Source organism: Rhipicephalus sanguineus, chromosome 9 (assembly GCF_013339695.2).
Source record: "Rhipicephalus sanguineus isolate Rsan-2018 chromosome 9, BIME_Rsan_1.4, whole genome shotgun sequence".
Classification (NCBI taxonomy): domain Eukaryota; kingdom Metazoa; phylum Arthropoda; class Arachnida; order Ixodida; family Ixodidae; genus Rhipicephalus; species Rhipicephalus sanguineus.
In genome coordinates, this window is record NC_051184.2 from 13,101,691 (window position 1) to 13,125,958 (window position 24,268).

Sequence of the window (24,268 nt, forward strand, 5' to 3'; positions counted from 1 at the left end):
ATTTGTCGACAGACAACGAAATTATCAGTGCAGCGAGGATTTGCAACGGCCGGCCGAGACAAGTTCAACTCGCGCCAGCGTCCGACCGCGAACACATCGAGCTGGCTGTCGCGTGTCTATTCTCCCGTCAAGCGGCAATGGCCATGCACACGAGTGCAAGCCTCGGACACGCCACGGATACCTCGCTTCAACGTGCCGAGTTACGAAGAAGTGTGAAAAATAATTTCATCGGTAACAAAAGTAAGCTGTTGCGATCGTCAGCGGGTTGTTTCTGGAGTTTCACCGGCTAAAACTTCGAAGCAGAAAAAAGTAGGCTTCGCTACGTCGTCGGCATCAAGCCGGCCGGCGGCCGGTGTGAGAGCTGCGCCGGCGACGCGCTCGCCCCGACCACCGGAAACGCTTGCTTCTCGGAGTGTCACCGAACCGATGTTTCACCGGCTGCAACTTCTAAGCGGTAAGAAGGCTTCGCTACGTCGTCGGTACCAAGCCGGCGGCGTAGCGAACTCGCACCGCCACACCGGTCGCCGTGGTGAGTTCTACGAGCTCGCACCGGCCACCGGTGAAGCAAAGAATATGTTTCACAGAAAATAAAAGCTGCTGGAATGAATAAGTTTAAATTGTCTCTTTTGCGCCATGCAGCCACCGCTGTCAAACGTCTAGCGAGAAGGCGAGCGCCGATACGAGACAGATTGAACCAACATGCGACCGCCGATAGACTGCGACCAACAGGAACCGCGACTACGAGCCGTCTCGTTCGTTGTAAGTGCATCGCTCCGTAGCTTAACGCGGATAGCGGACTCGGATAGCGGCAGTGTGTGTGTAAAATAACGGCGATGAAAACTGTACAGCAGCAAGCATTTTGTGATCGCGAGCTGTCGTTCATCGTATAGCCGTGCCGTACTCCTGGGAGAGGCCTAGCGACGCCGTCGGCCACAACGCGGTATACCGGCGGGGCGACGCGGTTGTTCGCCGGTGTTGCTCGTGAATGTGTGCCGCTGAAGCGTTCGTGCACGGCCGCTCGTGGTTCGTGTACGATTATGTGCATTTTACCGAGTTACGCACAGTACTGCTAAGGCGGATACACCTCGTGCGGCAGAGTGCCAGCTGATAATCAAAATTCGCTAATTAAAAAGGCGTTGAATGTTAGGCGGGTTTATGGTAAAAGGTGTGCCTCAGCGGTATCTATAAGGTCACCGCAAATTTACACGCATGCCATGAATGTTTGTTGCTTAATTACACGGAAAAGAAGTGTCCCATCTGAGCTACATTGGAGGTCAAGATGTGGGGCCTATATATAGTCGGTGACCAAGGTTTGGTTGTGAAGCGTGGGTGGAAAGTGGTTGTCAGTGTGAGTGTTGTATTACTTTGCGAACCTTGTGTGCATGTTTGTGTACGTGTGATCGAGTTTGCGTGTTTCGATGCTAATTTAATTAAAGATTCTCAGGCGCATGGGGCGACAGCGAAAAGCATTTTTTTTTTCGATGGTTCTAAAAATTTACTCCCATACTTACCTGGAAAAGCTCCCCTATGGATGTTAACAAATACTCCACTCAGTCCATCCAAAACCTCCGTCCTTAAGGGGGGTAAATTTTTTACTCCCCTGGACGGAGTATATAAAACCCCCATCGGGGCGTGCGCTAGAGGACAAGTCCATTTACTCCCATCTCGGCTCTTTTTTGCTTACTGTGTACATACGTGTTACTTCGTGACGTATATATATATATATATATATATATATATATATATATATATATATATATATATATATATATATATATATATGCACATACATATATACACACACATACATACATACATACATACATACATACATACATACATACATACATACATACATACATACATACATACATACATACATGGTGTCCCAGCTATCTTTAACCAAGGGTTAAAAAATACAATATTAGAGGCAGGCGAGTGAAATCAGTTGCAAATTAGTGACAGTCACCTTGCGCACTACAGATAATTTTTGTTTGGTAATTCATTTGTTAATAAGGATTATGTAACTAAATTGATAAATATTGACTTTAGGCAAGAAATGCGACTTGCAAAGTTCGAGAGCGTCTTCAGAAACCCCAATTGCATTATTTGCGATAAAGAAAGTCTCACATACTATTTTTTTTAAAGCTGCAAAGAAAGTCCGCGAAATACAAAAAGAACCACGTGACTAGCGCATTCGCGAGAAGCGAAAATGCTGCCCTCAGCCGTGGTTTGAGCGAACGAAATCAGCTGCGGCCGGGACTCGCCGGCTTCGTTGCAGCGGTAGGCCGATAAGTGGGCGGTGGTTTCTTGGCCGGTTGCCAGCCAGTTGGCGCGCATGACGGTGCGCATGAGGGTGCAAACCGGCGGACACCGGTTTTGAGTGCCTCATAGTTGTCTGACGGGGGCTTTATAAGCCGGCCGAGACTTGTGAAAATTTCTCTCTTGATATCTCTCATCATTACTCTATGTAAATAAACCTCTGTTCTCTCTAGTACGAACGCGGGTACTTTGGCGGGGGCCAGCTACCACTGACGTGACCCGAATCGCACCAGTCTGATAAAAGCGTTGGGATGCTGCTAACCCCTGGTCGTAACAAACTAGTGGCAGCGGTGGGATGCCACTAACCCCTGGTCGTAACGCTACTCAAGTTCCATCGCCAAGCGACTGATCACAAGACAAAGCTGGCTGCACCCAAGGAGGTTAAAAAAAAACTCCTTGGCTGCACCAAGCAACCTGGCTGCGCATTTGTTGTTTTGGAACAGCTGCGTTGTGATTACGTAGCGTACAATTATTTTGACCAATTTGTAACTCGCAAAAGTGTAGTTAGCTGGGCCAGTTGGTATGGATCCATGGTAGTAAGCAGCGCAAAAAAACACAAGAGGGAGTGACAGCAAGCGCCGACTTTGTGCCACGCTTCGGTCTTCGAGCGAAAAAGGGTCTGCAATTCTTCTTTGCGCATGCTCCGTACGGCCGGGTGCTGTATGTATATATGTCTTACTTCTGATTAAAAAAGCTTAGTTGAAAGTCAGCGCTTGTTCTTGTCATTCCTTCCTGTGTGCGTCGTCTTTCTTTCGCGCTGTTTACTACCATGGAACTTGTATCTAGTTTACGGCAGGGGCGTAGTCAGGGGGGGGGGGGGGTTCACCCCCCCCCGAAATTTTTCAGTTTTGCTTGCGTATATACAGTAAAACCTCGGTGATACGATCACGGCTCGTACGAATATCGGGGTGATACGAATTTTTATGTGGTCCCGGCCAAGGCCCATTAGCCTGCAATGTGTATTGGAGTACGGTTGTTGCGAACCGATTTGCACCCCGGGACGTTTCATACGAACGTACGCTAGCGCACAGGTTTGAACTGGGGCTGCCCGCGCTGTTGCAGAAGACCCGGCAATCACGCGCGGGCGCGGTCATGCGCGCTGCGCGACCATCAACGTTGCGTCGTTGCCTCCGAGATAGTGTGCCCGAATCTTGGAGGCCCTTAGGCGCCTTCGCGTTTAGATTACAGATGACGTTGAAGTCGTTTTTTTTTTTTTTTTCCTACGCGTTGACGCGTGCTCCTGTGCTCGAGGCAGCAGCGTCTTTGTACTGTGTTAACACGTGCCTGCTACGTCGATGCAAGCCATGTCCCCGCAATCAGACGTTCTATGAAACAAGACTGAAACTTGGACTGCCGGTCCGTCATGAAGTCGATGCGAAGTGGACGGTCTTGGCGAAGGAGCTTGGACTCTATCTATCGTGTGCAAAGCGCTTCCTAAGTAACTTTCGCCGCAGTATTATTGGTGTCATGCAAAAAAGCGTAGTAAGATTAGGAAGGGGCTACTAGCGGTCACGGGGCACTACACATCTGGTTCATTAATTACACATGCGCGCATGCACCGCATATTTACGAGTACAAGTATGATCGTTGACGTCTAAAAACTTTACTGGCAATCATTCGGAGCTGTTCATGACGTCGCTGCGGCCCTGAGAAATACTAAATAAAAACGTATGCCAACTTTCTTTTGTCGCATACTAATTTTCCATGTTTTCTGGTGATACGAATTTCGGATGATACGAATATTTTTGGTAACCCCTCGAGATTCGTATCACCGAGGTTTTACTGTGTGTGTGCGTATATATATATATATATATATATATATATATATATATATATATATATATATATACACGCACACATACAAACGCACGCACGAACATACATAAAGTATGGTTGAACTCCCCCCGAAAAAAATTTCTGGCTATGCCCCTGGTTTACGGGTACGAAACGTGTAGCACATACACGCGCTAATGCAGGCAGCCTTGACGAAGACGAGTCCGCTTGTCGAATCGTTGGCTTCTTCACGAATTGCTGACCTCTTCAGGCTCCTGCCTTCTTTGTACTGATCTAGAGCACACAACTGTTAGGCTGAGTTGGTCACATTTGATGCACCATATAACTTGTTAGCAACTCAAAGAATGCAACCCATTTTTGTGCAGAATAGTAGACAACGTCCTTAACTTCAACCAGTGATTGAAGAAAAAGAAAAATGGCCTTTTTGAAAAAACGATTTCCAAAGTTCGGCGTTTCTGGTAAACCACATACGTTTCAGAACAATTTTGAAGTATAACGCGAAAACCACGGTTATTTTTTTTTTTTTTGAAAAAAGCGCAAATACCGAAGTCATTATGTACCGAGTTTTATTATCCTCAGTATAACTTGTCTGCAGCAATAAGTTCCTGAAATACAGGTATTTCGCGCCATTTACCATGTTTGCGATTTTTTTTTCCTCGAAATTCCGTCGACAGCCAAGCAAGATGAAATACTCATAAGATTGTTAATTGCTCTTTGATGGGAAGAAATATTGTGATCGAGAAGTGCAGCGCTTTCCGCTAGTCTTTTTTTTTTTTTGCGGCCAAAATTTGTATATTTTTCAGGCAAACAAAAATTTCTTGCACAACACTAATTTCAAAGACATTTTTTCCGGATTTAATACTTCCAGCTACAGTAAATTTCGTCAAAATCTGGAATGGTGACCGGGACCTCGTGTTCATTCTTATCCGGATGCACCCAGCCCCATACTTTGTAACAAAATATTTCCCGTTGCGTCATACACTACTAAAGCCAATAGTAAAATAATGATAAATATAGAACTACCTGTAACCAAACAGTTATAATGTCCTGAAGAAACAACCTGTAATTTAACAAAGCACCACTGTATAAAGACATACAAATAAATAACTGCTTCTTCCTCAAACAGGCAGACGTTACAGACGATCCTTCATACGTTTTCGAATAACAGGAACGCTTTAAGCACATATTAAACACCTGCATATGCAGATGCTGAAAATGTGATTTTAACGCGCGGCTGATGCTGCTACGCAGGTTCGGGAGCACGAGTCTGCGCGGCTGACCATCTCGGCCAACATGGCAGACACAGCCAGCATCGTGCGCGGCCTGCTGCTGCGCGCCGAGGACTGCCGCCTGCTGAGGGACTAGTGGGTATCCCAAGGAGGGTTCAAAAAAGCTGCACTGAAGCCATCTTCCCATGGGCACAATGAAACGTTAGCTTAGTAGTGGCGATTCGCTCACACGACCTTGAGTTGTAGTGCTTGAGTCGCCACTTGTGTTCCTTAAAGGACCCCTGACAGCAAAATTTTTGTTGGTGACTTTTTTACTGTAATTTGTAGCTTTGGGTCTGCTAATCCCTAAGTTAAATCGTAAATGCTCTAGCGTATCGTATAACTAATTCTAGCGTAGTTACTTGTGACCATTTTAGCGTCACTTCAAAACGCCCGCCTAAAAACCACAAGAAACTAGCGACCCATGCGGGGAGCGTCAAAGACCACGTGCACTCAAGCTGTGGTGACGTAGAAAGCGCGGTTTTCAAATCGGGGCCCCGCGCGCGGTAGAGATTGAAAGTATGTGGGTGCCTCGGTATGGGTTAAACCTGTTAAGCGCGTGACCCCTCACGAAAACTACTTCGAGAGCAGCCCGACAACAAAGCGAGAGGGGTGCGGAACAATAGGCCTCGCCGGGTGCCAGTCGTCGTATTGTGCATGTGCGCCCCGCAAACGCACGCCGCACGCTTCGACACAGCAAAGAGAGTGAAAGCATGGCTGGCAGTCGGCTCCAAACACACTCAGAGATCGTCGACGTCATTGTTACTAGCGTATCGTCACTCAGGGTGATTTTTGTGCAATGTATCACACCGAACACGTAGCACTAGTGTCGATGTTGCAGGGCAGCCGATTTTTTGTTTTTTCTCCTACGCTGTTTGACATCGAATTAAAATAACTTCCACGCGACGGATGCCGTTCAAATTTGGCCAAGAAGACCTATGCATACCAAGTGATCGAATGATGGGCACATCTCGATCTTGAAATTTGATGTCAGTGCTCCTTTAAAGGAGCACTTACACAAAAATTTTGCACCTTGTTTTTTTTTTTGTAGTTGTTGTTGCAATAGATAGCTTATGATCCACTTATCACGGCTGCAAACCTCGTTTGCGCGAGTGCGCGACGGTTATTTATTGCGGGACGTTTTTAGAGCGCCCAGTCGCAGTTTCGGTTTGAAAGAGCACCGAGCTAGGCAGCACTACTTCCGGAGGACGGGTAAACACAGCTGGCCACGTGACCACGCAAAATTGTGACGTAGGCGACGCGCGAGAGCGGGTGCGGCGGGCGCCGCACTTGCGGTTTTGTCTGCTACGCCAGTTCGTCTGACGCGGGACGCTTCGAGCTGCTTGCTTTTTGATCCGCGTTTTTCACGCTAGAAGTGTGGACGTCGTCCGTGTCGTTGCCAGGCATGGTTCGAGCAGTCAATAGAGCGTTTTAGTCTGTCCGGCATTAAAAAAGGCGTCGCGTAGAACCAAATAAAGTGTCCCCAAGGTGGCACTAGGTCAAGTGGCGCCAGCTATGGAGGATTAGAAACAACTAACAAACGCGTAATCTATGTCCTCCGAGCATTCGGAAGCGCCCATTTCGACTCGTTAACCCTACAGCATCGATTATTTGACTATGGCTCTCAAAAACGGCGCCGAATCGGGACGAATACATTGCTGTTTAATGACATGAATCTAAAGCAAATGGAAGCATCAGTTCGGAACTTACATGTTACAGAGCGCACGGCGGCCACTTGATAGATTCGAAGTGGACGACAACTGCTTTCAGTGCGACCATGTTTCTCGGAAGCGCGAATGCCTCGCCGGAGAAGCTTGCCGTGCACGTTGGACAGCTCTAGCGCGAGCGGCGACGGCCGACGTTCTGCGGCACCACGCCGTTGCGGCAGGCTTGCCGCTTGCGTGAGCGGGCCATAACATCTCCCAAACGGCACGACGAGCGAACAGCGGAAGGGAGCACAACCAGCACACGCAAAGCCGCAGGCACGGAAGAAGAAATGGCAGGTAGCACAAGCCAAAAACTATGCCTGGGACGTCGCTAGCTTTGCCATTGGAGGAACGCTGCCACACGTTTCGAGCGGGCACCGTGTGGTGGTGCCAGCGACTGTACCGCCGGAGCCAGCGAGAGTGATGGTGTCGGCAACATTGTGTCGGTGCAGCTGGTGCAGCGGCGGAAGCGCGGCAGCGGCAGCACAGGCAGCAGCTGGCTTCTTTGTGCGGGCGGTTGGTCGCGCTTTCCTGACGTGCGCTGGAGGAGCGTCAGTCATTTCCTTGCATAAAGCTTGGCTAGACCTTAGGAACTTTTCGCGACAGGGATGTTCTTTCAAGTCGCTTGGCGGCAGCGTTCCTCTCGCTTACTCCTTAAAGCGGCCTCATAAACTTTCTGGCAATTAGCAGCAGCAGCTCTTTGCGGTGATCGGAGTCTGTGTTTGCACAGTTCAACACTGGTAAGCCCGCGAGCTCTTCCACAATCCTGTGAACGCGAAGTTCAAGGGGTTTCGCGACCGACCTCCGATGAGGAAGCACACAGTCCACGAATCTGCGAAGGCCTACAAGCAGCTATAGATAAAACAGGCCGTAGTGCGAAAGTGAAGACTGCACACTACAAAGTTACTTGTTGGCACCCAGCCTTCTCTCGAAATCGCCTTGAGCCACTGGTCACACAAACTGCTGTCCGATGGTATCTCGTGGAAAGTCCAAGCCCGCAACTCTTTTTTTTTATTTAGTAAGAACTTGTTCATCTTGATTTTTGCGCTACGAAAGGCGAACACGTGAGAGAACAGCGCCTGTCCCGTCTCTTCTCTCATGTGTTCGTCTTTCGTAGCGCCTGGCGTTTTTTTATAAACGCACGAAAAAAAGCTCCCCAAGAACGGGCGTTGTATAGCATTTGCCTCATGCGTTTATTTTTGTCGATGTCTGTTTATTTGCGCAGCATCGTTTTCAGCTCGTTTACGGCGTCGCGTCACTAGTGCGTTCGAGATGCGTTTCTTCGCGCTCTAGTTTGATCAACTCCTCCGTTGGTTTCACTACAATGGCATTCTTTCCGCCGACGCTCGACCGTGCATATACTGCTTTCGCGACCACTCAAGAAATTTCGCCGGAAGTACGTTTATGGCCACATGTTCGTCCACATTACGGCTAGTGTTTTCTCAAGTCACCTCGTCTAAGAGCGTCTCAACGTTGCAATATGTAGCGTGAATGTCGTCCGCTCGTGCAAGGGCAAGGACAAAAGTTATGGTGAGGCTTTAAGAAAAGAACATAAAATAAAGTGCCTCCAGGCAAGGGTGAGTGGACGTCGCGTCGCGTCGTCTGCTCGAGTTACCGGCGGCGCGGTGACGCGCCACTGCAGGTTGCAAGAATTCGCCGCGAGAGGCTCTAGCGACTGCACCGAGTGGAAAGGAGGACAACGGAAAGGGTAGGGCAGCGCTTCAGCGGCTCACGTCCCAGGCATAGCACAAGCGCAAGGGCACAAGCAGCAACCAGCCAACACAAACTCGTGACATAGGTTTGTTTACATATCCGTCGCATTGATGTCGGCGTCGCGAGGTGCTCGCATCTCGCTCAGTCGCGCGGCATGCACTTTAAAGGGGTACTGACACAAAATTTCGCGGCCGAGATAGACTGCTGGATCGATTCCCGTGTACGTGCGTGTACCATCTGCAAAATATCGACAGCGAATAAAGCTTGGAAGGTATTTTATATGAATTTTGAAGTTCGCGAGCGCGATCCAGCATTATAGGCCGCACCTGGTGCATTGACACCCTCGGAGGTGACCCGAGGTGACCCCCCTACTTCTCTTACGTAACCGTTGCAGCCGGTACAAGTTATGATGACGTCGTAGCCGCCATTTCTGTTTTGACGCACTTCCCAACGAATCGCTCCTCGCCAGCGGGCCAAACCTGAAGTGATTCGCCACGTCGAAAATTCCTTCCATCCCCGCCGCAAGAAAATCGTCGCCATCAGGCGACGATGAGCCCAACGACGACAGACTGCGCGGAAATGCGTCACTGTTCTGTGTGCTTACGTGACCGAGCGTTTGACTCGCTAGGTGGTGATAGTTGCACCCGGCGGTACCGGCGGCTTGTCGTTTTTGGAGCTCTATCAAACCGAAACTGAGGCTGTGTCGGTAGTGAGGAGCTTGTAATTAATTATCTGTCGCGCGCTGCAGCAAACGATGTGCCGTGTTATGACTAACAGGCCCCCAGCAACACATTGCAGCAAAAAAACGCGGGGCGAAAATTTTTGTGTCAGGACTCCTTTAAAATTGATTTTAAATATAATCTAGGCTATATTGGCCCTTGATATTTCGTAGACGTTGTGTATGGCTCCACATACATCTATTTCACTCATTATCTCGCCTTCGAAATTTTGTGTCAGTGCTTCTTTAAGAAGCTTCAATGCATTGGCAAATTTTATTATTAACACTCACCCCGATGCATTACTTTCGTCGCAAACGGCAATCTCAAGCATTTAAGTTAGCAGAAAAAAAAAAAACTCTAATCGGGCATTACACGAAAAGGCTATGTTTTTGAGGTGTTCACATGTGCTGCTAATGAGCTGCTTCCACTCGAGCACTTTTCCTTCGTGCCGCAGTGAGGGGATGCGCCGCTGGTACCAGGAGCTGCAGACGCTGAACCGCGAGCTGTTCAGCGACCACCGAGTGCGATGCCAGAGTCACGAGGAGCTGTCACGTTGCGTGCGCATGCTCAACCGAGGCATCGAGAGGGCTTCCGCCCTGAGGGCGGGACGACACAAGGCCGCCACCGTGGCCGCCTGTCGCCAAGCCCTGGCGCCACCCGCCGACGGGGACGCCCTGCTGCAAGCGCTCAGCCGAGGAGCGATTGCGTGAATCCACGTTTCGTCAATGGTGCACCTTCTCGCACGCAGCCAAGATTGCTGCATGGAAACTTTACGTCTTACGAGCCCAACAAATGCCATATTTTACGGCCAAGCTGTTCATGGCAAGGGCTCCGTGTCTCTTTTGATGTACATCGACAAAACACACTTGGATTACACGCGCGGCTATGTCCTCCGGCTCGCCGACCCCCCCGAAATTTTTCAGTTTTGCTTGTATATATACACACGCACACATACAAACACACGCACGAACATACGTAAAGTATGGTTGAACCCCCCCGAAAAAGTTCTGGCTACGCCCCTGTGGAGCACACACAAGAAACTGATTCCATTTGCGTTCTGCAGGTGCTATGGTAGAGCCATGAATAGTTAGGACTCCCGAAGAGGCTACGAGGACATCTCCAGACCGGTTTACGCAATTTGTGTCGGAGTGTTTTGGTTTCATGTGCCACACAAATTGCGCGGACACTACCACTCACCACCAGTCGTGCACTCTGGCTGAGAACGTGTCGAAGGTTGTACCCGAGCCAACCAGCATGAACCATATATAGCGACCACAAGGCCACCACCAAAAAATAATGGCCCACCGATTAATAAATGTGCATGTACCTTTCGTCAAGATGACCACCGATCAAGACCATAAACGATTGTGTGTCTTTGTTTAAAGTTCAGTGTCAGCTCTGTGTCGTGTGCTAAACAGCTTTGCAGGTCATCAACCACCACAAAGTGGAATGGCACACAATTATGTATTTCATCTACATCTGATAGAGCCACAGATGCCGCAGTCGAGGACATGTTCTCGCAAAACACCATGTCATGCTGAATGAGGAAACAAGACTCCTTGGAACTTGACTCTCGGCTCAGTCGCGAAACTTGGTATTGCCTAATCATAGTTGGTTACAACTTCAGAAGTCTGCAGCATTTCCTCTTCAAAGGCGGATGCGCACAAGCCTGCCCCAATGGGCGCCGCCTTCGGAGAACTTTGCCGAGTGCACGAGTGGGAGCATTTCTTCAGTCGCAGAGGCGGCGCTTCGATAATCTGGGCGGGGTCTCTCCGGACTTCTCAAGTTGTGCCCCAGGATAGCTGTATGCACTGTTCCTTCGTGACGGGAATTACGTGCACCGATTCTCCGTGGACCCTGGCACGAAACACTTGCGTATTAAATAAGCAACTGCTATAAAAAATAGGCAGGATATCTCACCCCATGATGTCAGGGATGACATTACCATCTCTTCAACTAGCTGAACGTAGTGTCTTGCAAGCAGCACTGAAAGTTGGGCTAGTTGGTATGGTAAGGTAACTACATATTTTCAGTTAACCAGTTGTGAGTCCTTTCTTTGTGTCTTGTCCTGCTGCAGAGTTTGTTAGAAGATGCCAGTGCCTTGCATTTCACATTACAAGACAGCTTCACAGCCTACGTGCTTTCTGAAATATCTGCACAGTGAAAACAAGAAAAAACGGCGTCCGATGCAATAATAGAAACAGTAAGCAATACTGATTTCAAGGCCACTTAAAATTAGAAGGTTGTTGATACAAGCTGACACAAGAAGGTACACATGCAAGAAAGATGGCAAAAGATCACAAGGTAAGGAAAACAGGCAATGTATTTTCCCACCTGTGTACCTCTTCATCAAGAGCTATTTGAAAAATAACAATCTAACACTTCAGGCTACTTCCATGTTTTACTACGACAATTAGGCAAGGATTTCATGGAGCCCAGAGTATAAAATTTAAGCAATTTTCTTCAATATGCACATACTGGTCTTTCAGCCAAGATATGGCAGATGGCCATAAAGCCTGAAATTCCAGTCATGGCTGATATTTTTGCTAGAAACATCAGCACTCCAGTACAGCATCTACAATTATCCCCCGCAGCATGTTCTGGTGCTCGAGATAACTTCACAAAAACATTCATGTACGTTTTTGCAGTTGTCACAGCAGTCGGAAAGAAATTGTAGAAATTATTGTACAAGTGAGAAGTGCACTATCAACAGCAACATTTTGAACATTCTTAAGGGATGCGTTGCAGTCAATCGTATGCTGCCTGTGCTTAGCTCCATGCCAAAGGTGAAACATGACAAGGTTCATAAACATTCAGAAGCACTTTACGTTCCTTCAACACAGAAGAGCTTGTGTGGGGGCAAGTTGGGACATACTGTAAGGTAGCGCTGCAAAGTTGAGGACAAGACATGGACTACACAGACGAGGTGTTTGTGTCTTTTTCTTGTCCTCAACTTTGCAGCACTACCTTATTTCCTTCAACACAGTATTCAGCAAAATTTAGTAATAATTGCTGCAACTTAAAGTGCCAAAAACATATGTTTATGAGGCACGCCGCATTGGGAAGATCAATTTTGACAACCCAAGTAACATGCAATTAAAGCACAGACATGAAAAATCAGTAAATAAAAAGGCAAAGCTTTCAGCATACATCCAGACGTCATACACCCCCGCCCGACCTTGAATATAATGAGAAAAAGCAGGTTAATCTATGTCAGCTTAATGAAGTACTACAGTTGAGTCCACTTATAACGATACCGTTTACAACAATATATCGGATATAACGGTGAACAACGATGAACTGCCTCTGTTTTACGTTTCACCGTGGACAGGGCGTCATGGCCGATGTCCTGGCCACAGTTCACCCTGGTCAAGGGGTGCCACAGTTGTGGTTGGCGCTTAATGAAAATGCATCGAGTCTGGATGATTTTCTTCATGCAGATAATGTTGTGGAAACATCCAAGTGCCTCAGCGATGAGGTGATCGTTGCACGTATACGTACTGCGAACAGCAGTGAGAGGGACGACTACTACAACACTGTTGAGTAGCCTACCCAGGTCTTTTTCTTCTAAACCCGCTTATAACAATTATTGGTTATAACGATGGGATTTCCTTGGATATAATTATAAGTCGACTGCACTGTACTGTGTGGTGCAAGCAAGCTGCAGCTTCTTAGTACGACTCCTCTTTCTGCACCAAAGCATGCAAGCCTTTTGCCACACAGGAGAAAAAAAAAAGAAAGGCAATTGTGATTACCAAAATAAGATGTGACGGTTAAACCCCAAAATAATGAAGTCGGTAGAGTTTGCTTCGTAAAATTGAAAATCAACTTGCTGTGCAAAGTAGAGTCACCACAGGTTTCTTCTTTGCATGGAAGGGGCCAGAAGAATGTTTAATAAATACGGCAGGAGAAAAAAAAACCAATATCAATAACGCAAGAGCAATCAATTTTGATGACACCGGTTTGATGTCGCACCAGCGAAGCCCTCTTCCCAGTGCCCATGCATCCGATGCCATAAAGAACCGTGGTACTGTGGGTGAAGTGAAGCCTATTCTGCCACCACAATTGGTCTTGAAAACCTCATGCGTTGTGCCAGAGTGGTGTGAAGCCAATGCTGTTATGTTGACCAAACAACTTGCTTTGCGCCCGCTCAGATGAACACACAAAGTCAAAAACTGTAGGACTTCACAAGACCAAAAGAGCTTCAGTCTTAATATCACACAAACTTTAGGTGAAAACCTGATTTACAGCACCTCCGTTTATAGTGGCCACATTTTCTATATTGCGACATCACACATGCATACGTCCAAAAAATTGAGCAAGACCCTCTACGGCATCGCAGATTTCCATCACCACAAAAGCATTTTAAGTTAGCTTTATCACTGAACATACACATAATTTTCTAGAGCTTTTAGCAGTTCGGCTGGTAAGTACAAGCAGCTCAAAAGGAATCGGTCGACAGCAAAAATCTTTTTTGCAGCTGTGTCCTTACCAAAAAAACTTTCAATTGCAGTAAAGGCACCTGTTTTGAGTGCTTTCACAGAAATTCCTCCTATTCTTCGTCGCGTCCAGAACGGCTTCTTTCCGAATGCGGGATCAGTAAGAGTGAGATGTGTGATATCCCGAAACAAGTTGCGATGTCCTTTTTATCGCCGATCTAGATCACTTGCAAGATACAAGTCGTGTCGACGACATCCGTTTCCTGAACAGTCGCAATAGCTTAGAAGAGAAGTAAGAGCTCGCTGCATGAAGTGCTACCACATCTATGGCTAATCATGCTTTTTACTTGAGACATGGCGATAACAGAAACACCATATCGGGCACTGAAGCACAGGGTACCAAATATGGAAACGCACTGCGTGGAGGCGGTAGAGTACCGAGCAATACAGGGTTCCCACATGCCAAGGATCATCAACATGCTCTCCACTGCTACGAAAGCGAGAAGAGGTGCGATCGAGATTCACCTTGTGAGATTGCCTGCGCATCCCTGTATCTCAAAACGGACGCGCCTCGTCTTCACGAGATGCCTCAGCGGCGAGACAGGTGGTGTGGGGGAGGGAATTTTGCCACTGCCTCCCCCGAGGACGCACTTGGCTTTTTCAGAGGCATCTTCGTCTGGCAACTTGAGAGGTGCAACCCAACGGATCTCAGCTAAGCCACCGATGTTGCCATCACCCTCTGCAGCAAAAGCCACACGAGGTGAGCTGAACAATTATCGGTCTCTCGATGTGTGCTATTTATTTATTGTTGTTTTTTCCCCACTGAGGTGTTGTTTCTGTGTGCATTGGCTGCAACTGGCAGCAGTGTGGTGAAAAACCACCTTCAGTTGAAAGACACGTCTCTAGCTCCGCAGGCCACATCAGTCAACAACAAGCCGCGGGATCGGGGGTGACAGCTCTAACTGATAGGGCTGCTGCGGATGAGAGTGACTGCCACTCCACTAGTGTGCGGTGCAATCCAAAGAAGGGACAGGTTTGCAAGTGAACATTTGTGTGTTTAATGCTTCCATAAGCTTTTCCTTCAATGACACTGGAGTAAAATGCACTGCTCCGCTTCGGCGGCCCTTATCCGGCACGCGGAGCGCAATTTGGAAAACACATTCGCAAGAACCTCGTGCTACTCAACCATATGACGAATGGCACCAGTAAAAGTTTCAACTTATCGCTTTGGTCTTCCTCTACGGCAGCAGTGAAACTCGGTGTGCACAGGTAAAGCTTACACGTCAGCCTCCAGAAACAAAATGAAATGAAATCTTTATTACTCACTGCACTGCAAGTTCTTTTGCTGTTGGACATGCCACCGGAACAGACAACTGACCCTCCACAGTTTCTTCACTTTCGAGCACAAATCAGGTGTGGATGAATATGCCTAGTAGATTCTACACTACTGTCCACTATGCATTACCCTATGCAATCAGCAGAGATTATACAGCGGTGGCGGCATCTATCGCAACAGAAACATATGCCACATCACATGCTAACTTTGCCAAATGTGGTAGTGTTTGCATTGTGTACAATGTAAGACCCAAAAAATGCCAAACATTAGCTTGCCCACAGATAACACTGTAATCAGTAGACTTGTGCAATATTAGCCAATCACAGTACTACATGCTACCCATTAAGAGTTTCACAACTCATGTGAACAAAGAACTTTCAACATTTCTCTTACATGTCATGTGTATCAAAGGTACTAAATGAATAGGTTTCGATACTGCCACAACTGCAAATAAGCTTGATGCCATTAGCCTATCTATATTAAGCAGGCACCTGAGCTTGTACTCTTGACTAATATACTTCAATTATTGCAAGACAGTATGGGCTTGTCATGACTTAGCAACAAGCAGCTAAGAAACAAGACATTTGTTTTCTCACTATGAGCCAGAAATTCTTTTAACTACTATTACTTGCACCAGCACTAGGCAATGAATATTCTGATGGGAGGACATAATCTCACTGCAGGTAAATGCCCTTCAGCTTAGACAGGGGTATTATACCGCATAACAACAGGCACGCACAAGAACAGCAGCACAATGAGCGGTACATCACACAGCAATCCCCAGCTGATCTCCACGATACAGTCATCATTCCGTGGCTGAGCAAGCAAGACCAGCCGAGTGTGAGCACTGTTGATAAGTAAATAACACACTGCACAGCACCACTATTTCATCACACACATCAAGGGTGCAAACTTCCTGCGCATTTAGTCCATGTTTATTAATGCAAGTTGTAAAGAAACAACAATGGTCTTATCGAAAATGTCACAAAACAGAGCTGTAGAAGCCATTACATGCAAGAACTTTTTCAAATAGTCAGGAATGCTACGTATTGCAGAATCTCTTACAGTTGTGCTTGCAATGTGGCGTGACGGTGAAGACAGAAAGACCTGCCTAGGTGCCACACAAAAGCACCCAGCCATTGCACGGAAGCGAGGCTGGTTCATGGATGCCATGCAGCCACAACTCATTCTTGAAACGTGCAAAAGGCGACGCATGTCAACTTACCCACCGTAGGGGATATGCTAAAGGGAAGAAGACTGCTGCCGGGCAGTCATGCACTCTGCCCAGCTGGACGGCACTCTGTCGAGAGCACGGTTCAAGTCACATGCCGAGGCCCCCAAACACAGCCCTGGCATCGTCGTGCGTGCCCCCAAACGAGGCTGCTGCCAAGCTCACTCCGACTGGAAGACTCGAGAAGTACTCAAAGTTGATCTTCTCACTGTACTTGGCCATCAGAAAGAGCAGCGCCACCCCAACACCAATGCCCACATTCTGGAGCAGGAACAGTTTCACCTGGGAAAAAGCACCTTTCTTCATCTCCCAGTTCGTGACACAAACCAGTGTCCATCTATGCCCTTTCTGGGAGCACTGCACGATAAAAATGGACACTAAAAAGAAGAACACCGTTTCTTACATCAGTAAATTACAATTTCACAACACCAAAGGCACCACCCTTATTGCGAGAAGACGCTCGGTAAGCGAGAAAATGCACAAAAAGAAGATACGGGTTGCAACGCCAACTTGAAGTCCCCGCACCAGCTCACCATGACGTCATAGATTTTGATGGTGATCATTCATCGGTAAAAATTGTTTACATAGCGTTCCGAGGGACCCACAGTCTTAAAGGGACACTAAAGGTAAATAACCATTTATGTCAGAGTGAAAGCTCAATGTATGACAACGTCTAAAACAGCAATATTATCAACAGCAGTGCCCTACTTACCGAGAAATTAAGCTAAGCTAAATGTATCACACGATGAGCGCCACGAGCGGGACATTTTGGAAATGATCCCAATGACGTGAGAGAGTCCGACCACAATTAATCCCTCGTAATCATATTAGCTGCAATAAAAAAAGAACCCTCCGTGCATCAAGAGATGTAATAAAATGCTGCTTGTTCGTTTCTGTTTGATACGTGGAAAAAAGAACCTCTTTGGCGTTGCCATGGGGAACGGCGTGCAGGGTTCAAAGGTTCCGGTTTTGCCGAACTGTGCTTCGCCCGGCGCCCTGCTTCGCTCACGCAGTCGCGTCTCAGTGGTGGTTTCGGTATTGCGTACTGCCGGGTGTGTTTTGCGCGCTCGTGAAAGCCGCTCTGGCAGAAAGTTCGACAAAATGTCGGATGCCCGAATGGTGCACGCTGCCAGTGCACGCCGCCGCGCAGTAAAGGCGGGCAACATTGGGCACAGCAACAGTGACGTGCGAAATACCGCTTTCAGGCGGGTGATTCGAAGTGCGCTAACGCGATGTGGACCACTAAAACGTGATTTTATTTCAAGGTAAGCACTTCGTTGGCATAAAAGTAGCACTACGAGGTTCCTGGACTGCTGTTTCAACAATCAACGCCGACTTAATATTTGCCTTTGGTGTCCCTTTAACACAGCAAGGCTGACAAAATTTTATTGAATTAATGCAGCCAAAATAAGCAAAAAGACTTTTCAAATTTGTGACATCACACCGACGTTCATAAACTGAAGTTTTGGCGCAGAATTCAGCAATGAAACTTTGGCCATCATTTTGTCTTCTAATAATTATCCCATGATGGTGAAACTAATCACAATCTTGAAAAAATAATTTACCTGTCTAAATTCAATGTTTCACTTGAGTATCTCTTTAACTGAGCACACCATTACACGCTCAGCTTACAACTTTGATTCAGTTCTCATTTATTTTACACAGCAGCCCTATGGTAGAGCTATTGCAGCAGTTGGAACCGCAAATCAGCACAAGGGTTATAACTGTGTCCCACCAAGGTTCGCCAGTAGTTGCCATTTCTTTTAAAAAATTGCCTATCATTCAGTATCAGACAAGAAGTCCCTTCCTGAAATGTTTGACGAAGTCTCGATACTTAATCTCGTCAGTGTAAGCAGCATGAAAATTTTGTTGCAGGGCACGAAACTACGAGTCAGAGTGTTGGCAGAAAACCAGCTCCATCACCACAGAGCAAAACAAATTTTTGTTAAAAGAATAAGGAATGGTAATTCACATAAACTACAGTTGTCAATTACAATTTATTTCTAGTTTTTTAATGAGCTGTTAAATATTTGTAGAATAGGTCTTCTTTCCAAAAGACTGGCTTTCAGCAGAAGGAAGATTACACGAACCAAGCGTCCAGAATTAGCACTAAACATAAAAATATATTTGAACAAATATAAGGCATGCATGTGCAGATAGATGAAGGCAAGCTTGCAAAAAAAACTCAGCTTTGGCGTATGTTTATCCACATAGTATTTTACACTGAGGTAATAAAAATACTCTTCTGACAGAACATTCGGTCATTTTTAAGCTGAGGAAGCTTTACAACAATTTCTTCATAGTCTCCCACGCCTCTCGGCCGCAAGTACAGCACTCCAACAGATTCCAAAGAGGACAGTTGTCTTGGTTAGGGCCTGGCAAAGGAATAAACACTTGAAGAAAGATCCCGCTCAATATCCTAAACAAGGCCCACATGGACGAAAGTACATGATAAGGAAACATAACGTGGCTTTTACTGAGCCATTATGTAATAAATTTAAAATCGTAAGACTTGCCTTAGATTGCTGTAACCAATGTTCTTGACACCCCATTTTTGTGCAATTATATGTGTTCCTTTTTCAACAAATTTTTCGGTTGTGAGTAAGCACTTTGTCCTGTCATCTTTCTATGTTTCTGCCTATCGCGTACTATAACAGGTGTGCATTTAGAACAGTTGCCAACCAAAAGCTATAAACATAAGAATCCTCCTGTAGCCATTTGCTACAGTTAGATACAGCCAGTAGCCCTCGAGGTGTTTTCCCCCCCTTCGTGTTTCTTTCCTTTCTTTCCTTCTTACATTCTCGGTGACATCCTTCATTGATTCAATGTCACGCCCAACTCAACATTCGGCCACCTGTAAGTACACCCACTGCCTTCCCCATTTTTGTTTTCCAGTATAAAGACATTCCATAAATATACTACTATGGTTGCTATTCTATAAATGTGTAGCGTAAATAGTCTTGCACCTGAGCTACGTGTTACATTACGCCATAATCCCTGCATTCTTGGAACAGCATGCACAGTACTAGATTGATGGCACCATTATTTTTTGATGCCTCACTCATGGTACATTCGACAGGTCGTTTGAGAGCGCTCTGACTGTGTTTGAAACTGTTGAATTCAACAGCTTTAAACCTTTTCAACGAGAACAAGCAGGTATGCAAGTCGTCTTTCTCCTTCCTGATCATGTTTTGACCCGATAATGTTAGTAGCAATGGTTAGTTGCTATTTTACACACCTTTTTCAGCGCCTTCGGAGCACTCGAAAACGACCAGTCAAATGTACCATCAGACTTCAGTTGCCCTCCCCTGAGCATGAGCTAATTTTCCTTTTCCACCCATTGACAGTGGGCAAAAGCGAGATAGGCCTACACAATAGACCCCTTTCATACCGTAAAATGCCGAGCAAGCGCTACCCTCCATTTTTCGGGAGATCTGAAATAGGCGCCAGTGACCGAGCAAGCGCCCCCCCCTCCCCTTCCTCCCCTGCGGCCACTTTTTTTTCGAGACGAGCATCGTTTATGCAAAAAGAACCACAAGAATGAGTACACTGCATGCGTATGTAATGTTGTTTATGAAATTCCGTTGTCATGCGGCCGGTCGTATATCGGTCGAACCGGTCGCTGCTTCAATGGTTTGACAGTGACGAGGGGGAACAAAAACAGTAAATAAATAAAGCATTTCATTAAAAACATGGATGGGCATTTTTTATTTTGAGCGGCTCTCCCGCCGCGATCTTGAATTTCGGTCCGGGACCGAGCAAGCGCCCCCCCTCCAACTCTGGTCAGGTTATCCTTCACTGTAGGGGGGGCACTTGCTCGGCATTTTATTTATTTATTTTTATTTATTTATTTTCACATACTGTTAACCCTTTGCAGGGTTTTTACAGGAGTGGGAGCGAAGGGGAACAAAAAGAAAAACAGAAAACATTCACATCAATAGTAACAATCAATTTTGGACCGAGCAGCCTTTCTCAACAAGTTCAATTTAAGGAGGCTACATGCACGAAATAAAGTGGTAGTGGGCGCATTATACATATTTTACACCCGTAGAAAAGAAAAGAAGGATAATAAATCACAGCTGTAAAAGTTGGTGCAAATACAAATGTTGGCAAGCAAGTCAATTCAAGGAAGTAAACAAGGAAATGAAAATACAGTACATACTATGTTATCAGCGTTATGATAAACACGCCACCTGGTGGTGGGCTTTTCGTCAGTTTCAATTTTGCAAAGTGTTCAGGGATAGAAATTGCCATGTTCAGGGCAAGGGGCTGTGTCCATATACGTGCACCCATGTAGGCTGTCCGTGCGTGGTGCCAGCCAGCTGAATCTCAGTCACCGATATTCCTGCGAAAGAATGCCACCATGCCTTGCTTTGCAAAGGCTGTACACCCGACTTCGGTGTCATAAGAACGTCCCGTAGACCAGATGGGCGAAAGATTTGGTGCGGCTGTTGAACTTTGAGACATGGATCGGCTGGCATCCGCCTCGGGGCAAGGAAAGATGCTCGTCAAGCTACGAGCTGCCAACAAAGTTAAGTCGACGTTGTAGCAGCATCACTGACAAAGAAGAGAACGGTGCCCGCCTGAGAAACGAGGCGGGCACACGACACAGGAAGTCTCAAGCGGCCAGTGCCGACCACTTTCATTATACTCCGTTTCATACATCAGGTGGAACAAATAGTTCAACTCTTTACGGTCCCGAATGTGATTTATTTTTCATTTTTAGGATGAGAATGCATGAAGATGTGCTGTTTCTTGGGCGAGTTGGAAATTCATGCTTGGAAGTATAGCGCTAGTAGACACGGACTAGAGGAAGACACACGGACACACAGCCGAAAGCGCTCTAGCAACTGGGTTTTTATATATTTTTTTATTGAAAATCTGCCCTACATATATACATCGCTTTTATGGCCACGTGACAATTTCAGCGCACTGACGAATTGAGCAACATAATTTCTTTTTCTGACAACACTATCGACGGTGTGCTGACAGATTTCGCCCCTTCTATGATTATGTTCTTTGCTTCGATGATTTCTCGAGTGCACTTATCTTTGTGGCGGCTGATTGTGATACAATTTGAATAAACAGGTGAACAACCACAATCATTGCAATGTGTGGACAGGTGCCCATCTCTGTATCGAGCAACGTTTTGTTTGTGCTCCCGTAGCCGATCATTGATACAGGGTGCCAGAAAAAGCACCAAAGTCCTTTCGTGCCATGCGCAGAAGGCGTGGTATACAGTTTACCACTGACATGTGGCGGGAAATACATCGGCCAAACGGGCCGACGTATCAATGATCGGCTACGGGAGCACAAACAAAACGTTGCTCGATACAGAGATGGGCACCTGTCCACACATTGCAATGACTGTGGTTGTTCACCTGTTTATTCAAACTGTATCACAATCAGCCGCCACAAAGATAAGTGCACTCGAGAAATCATCGAAGCAAAGAACATAATCATAGAAGGGGCGAAACCTGTCAGCACACCGTCGATAGTGTTGTCAGAAAAAGAAATTATGTTGCTCAATTCGTCAGTGCGCTGAAATTGTCACATGGCCATAAAAGCGATGTATATATGTAGGGCAGATATTCAATAAAAAAACAGTTGCTAGAGCGCTTCCGTCTGTGTGTCCTCTAGTCCGTGCCTACTAGCGCTACCCTTCCAAGCATCAAGATGAGCCGGTCACGACGCCTCCTCAGCGGTAGCCTTATGCCAAAGCCGCACGAGCATTCACAACCGCGAAAACCGACGAAAACAGCTGCGCGTAGTTGTACATTTTGCTGACCAAAATTCTCGCACAGCTTCAACAGCGTTGCACTTGATGCGTGAAACGGAGTATAGTCGGGTCCGCCGAGGCTTCACGACAACTGAAATGCCGGTGTCGTCCTTCAGTTCGGAAAGAAAGTTTGTTAAAGTAGCTTGGCGTCCTTACTGCCCGACCGCTCCATCAACATGCCCTTACCCCGCTGACTACATCGACAGACTGCAAGTTTCATCCCGCACGTTTCGTGCCCCTAAACCACACTGTCAGCAAACGTACTACATCCCATATTCCCACAGAGCTGGCGATATCGAATGCCACCGAAACGCACTTACGATGGTCCATACCGCGTCATCCATGGCGCGAGCAAGCATTTTATGTACAAATCCACAACATGCCTACATACACGGCCTGGCGCATTCCACAACCATAATGACACTGACAATGTATTGTGCTGAGGTGCGGCACATGTATTCATTTACGTTGGTAATTTTCAAATGTCCGCGGCTTATTTTATTGTTCTCGTCACGGTAGCCTTGTTGGTACCACAACGGAACACATCTCTTGAACCATTTTTAGCAACACGTTTCCGGCACGATTCCCAACACACGAGCTGGCTGCCGCGCTAGCGAAACGTCATGCACCAGTCTCGCAAAGTGTGCGGCGACCTAAACATGGCGGCTTGAGGTAGTTCGCGTGAAGGGTCTCTTCTACCCCTTGGGAGTTGGGTAAGCATTGAGCTGTACTGTAAGTGGCAGCCGTTTTCAAGTAGGCGTCTCTCGTCTCTTTCTAGCATTTGTCAGCACCTGGAGTGGCCCCATATATGGTGGATCTCTCGAAAGGAGGGCTTGGCATCAAATTTTTGCAAAGTTTGAATTTTCCTGATGTATGTAATCCTCCATGTCAGCTTCACATGGTGTCCTAGCGGGGTCTTCTATTCCACTACCACGAAATTCAATGGCGCCTTCCTAGAAAGTGTTCCACTTTTACACTTGTTTAGCATCGCAGGTACAATGCATTTATATGGTTCAGATGTATTTGCATTCTGCAAGCGTGGGTGTGTAGCCCAGTGGTTAAAATGCTCGCCTTCAGAGCACAGGGGCCTGGGTTCAAACCCAGCACCAAGCAAGAAAACTTATTTTGTTCACGGAGATGACTGTCTCAAGTGAAAGAGGGACGGACAGTATCCACATCGAGTCAGCATACAGAAATGCCTACCCATTTAAAACGTTACTAAAGGAGGCTGTTGCTGCCCCGACTAGCCTCCAGTGGCATTCCTTGATGAACGACTTCAAGCCCCCCCCACCCCCCCCTTTTTCTCAGAGCCACTTACCGAGGCCACAAAGCCCTCCTTGCTGGCTGCGTCCAGGGCTTCGTTCAACTCACCCATCTGTGGAGGAGAGAGAGCAACTTTCACTGACCTCACATGCTCTACGGAACAATAATACTAAAAAAACAAAAGAGCTTTCACTGCACATTCTGTACAGCAGGCCAGCTAGCCCATACATAACGAATGTATGCCAAGGGGAAATGACATGAAATCACTGAGTTATTTGTGGGTGCAGTCTTCAGCATAGGTCGGCAAAAAGTGTGGAGCTCACTCAGACTCACTCATGAAATATATTTTGTCATTAGAGCTCACTCGGACTCAGACTCACCAAAATTTTCTTCAATCAGACTCACTCGGACTCAGACTCAGTGAAATTTTTCTCAGCCGGACTAACTCGGACTCAAACTCACCAAAATAATACCCACTTGGACTCACTCAAACTCAGACTCACGGCTCTATCTGAGTCTGAGTGAGTCTGAGTGAGGCGACTCATGAGTCTCAGTGAGTTGACCCGACGGAAGTAACACATCCGAGTGAGTATTGGTAACGTGATCTTCAATAACATTTACCAAGGCTTCGAAGCTTCTTCAGGAAACTAGTAACACAGAGAGACAATACCGGTCCAGAAATGAGCCATCTTATTCTC

At 46.8% G+C, this 24,268-nt stretch overlaps 2 protein-coding genes across 3 annotated transcripts in view; one reads left to right on the top strand and one right to left on the bottom strand.

Annotated features, from left to right (window-relative positions):
* The window catches only part of LOC119404603 (Bardet-Biedl syndrome 2 protein), a 54,095-nt gene extending 43,282 nt beyond the window's left edge, over positions 1-10,813 (top strand). Inside the window, exons 14-15 of the mRNA XM_037671158.2 lie at positions 5,368-5,480; positions 9,977-10,813. Coding sequence (XP_037527086.2) covers positions 5,368-5,480; positions 9,977-10,232 — 369 coding nt within the window. The 3' untranslated portion in view covers positions 10,233-10,813. The remainder of the gene's footprint in view (positions 1-5,367; positions 5,481-9,976) is intronic.
* Positions 10,814-15,256: 4,443 nt separating this feature from the next.
* The window catches only part of LOC119404604 (metal cation symporter ZIP14), a 53,160-nt gene continuing 44,148 nt past the window's right edge, over positions 15,257-24,268 (bottom strand). For both annotated transcript variants that reach the window (XM_037671160.2, XM_049418939.1), the window contains exons 8-9: positions 23,626-23,682; positions 15,257-16,810 (exon numbers count right to left, since the gene is read on the bottom strand). In XM_037671160.2, coding sequence (XP_037527088.1) covers positions 16,619-16,810; positions 23,626-23,682 — 249 coding nt within the window. In that variant the 3' untranslated portion in view covers positions 15,257-16,618. The remainder of the gene's footprint in view (positions 16,811-23,625; positions 23,683-24,268) is intronic.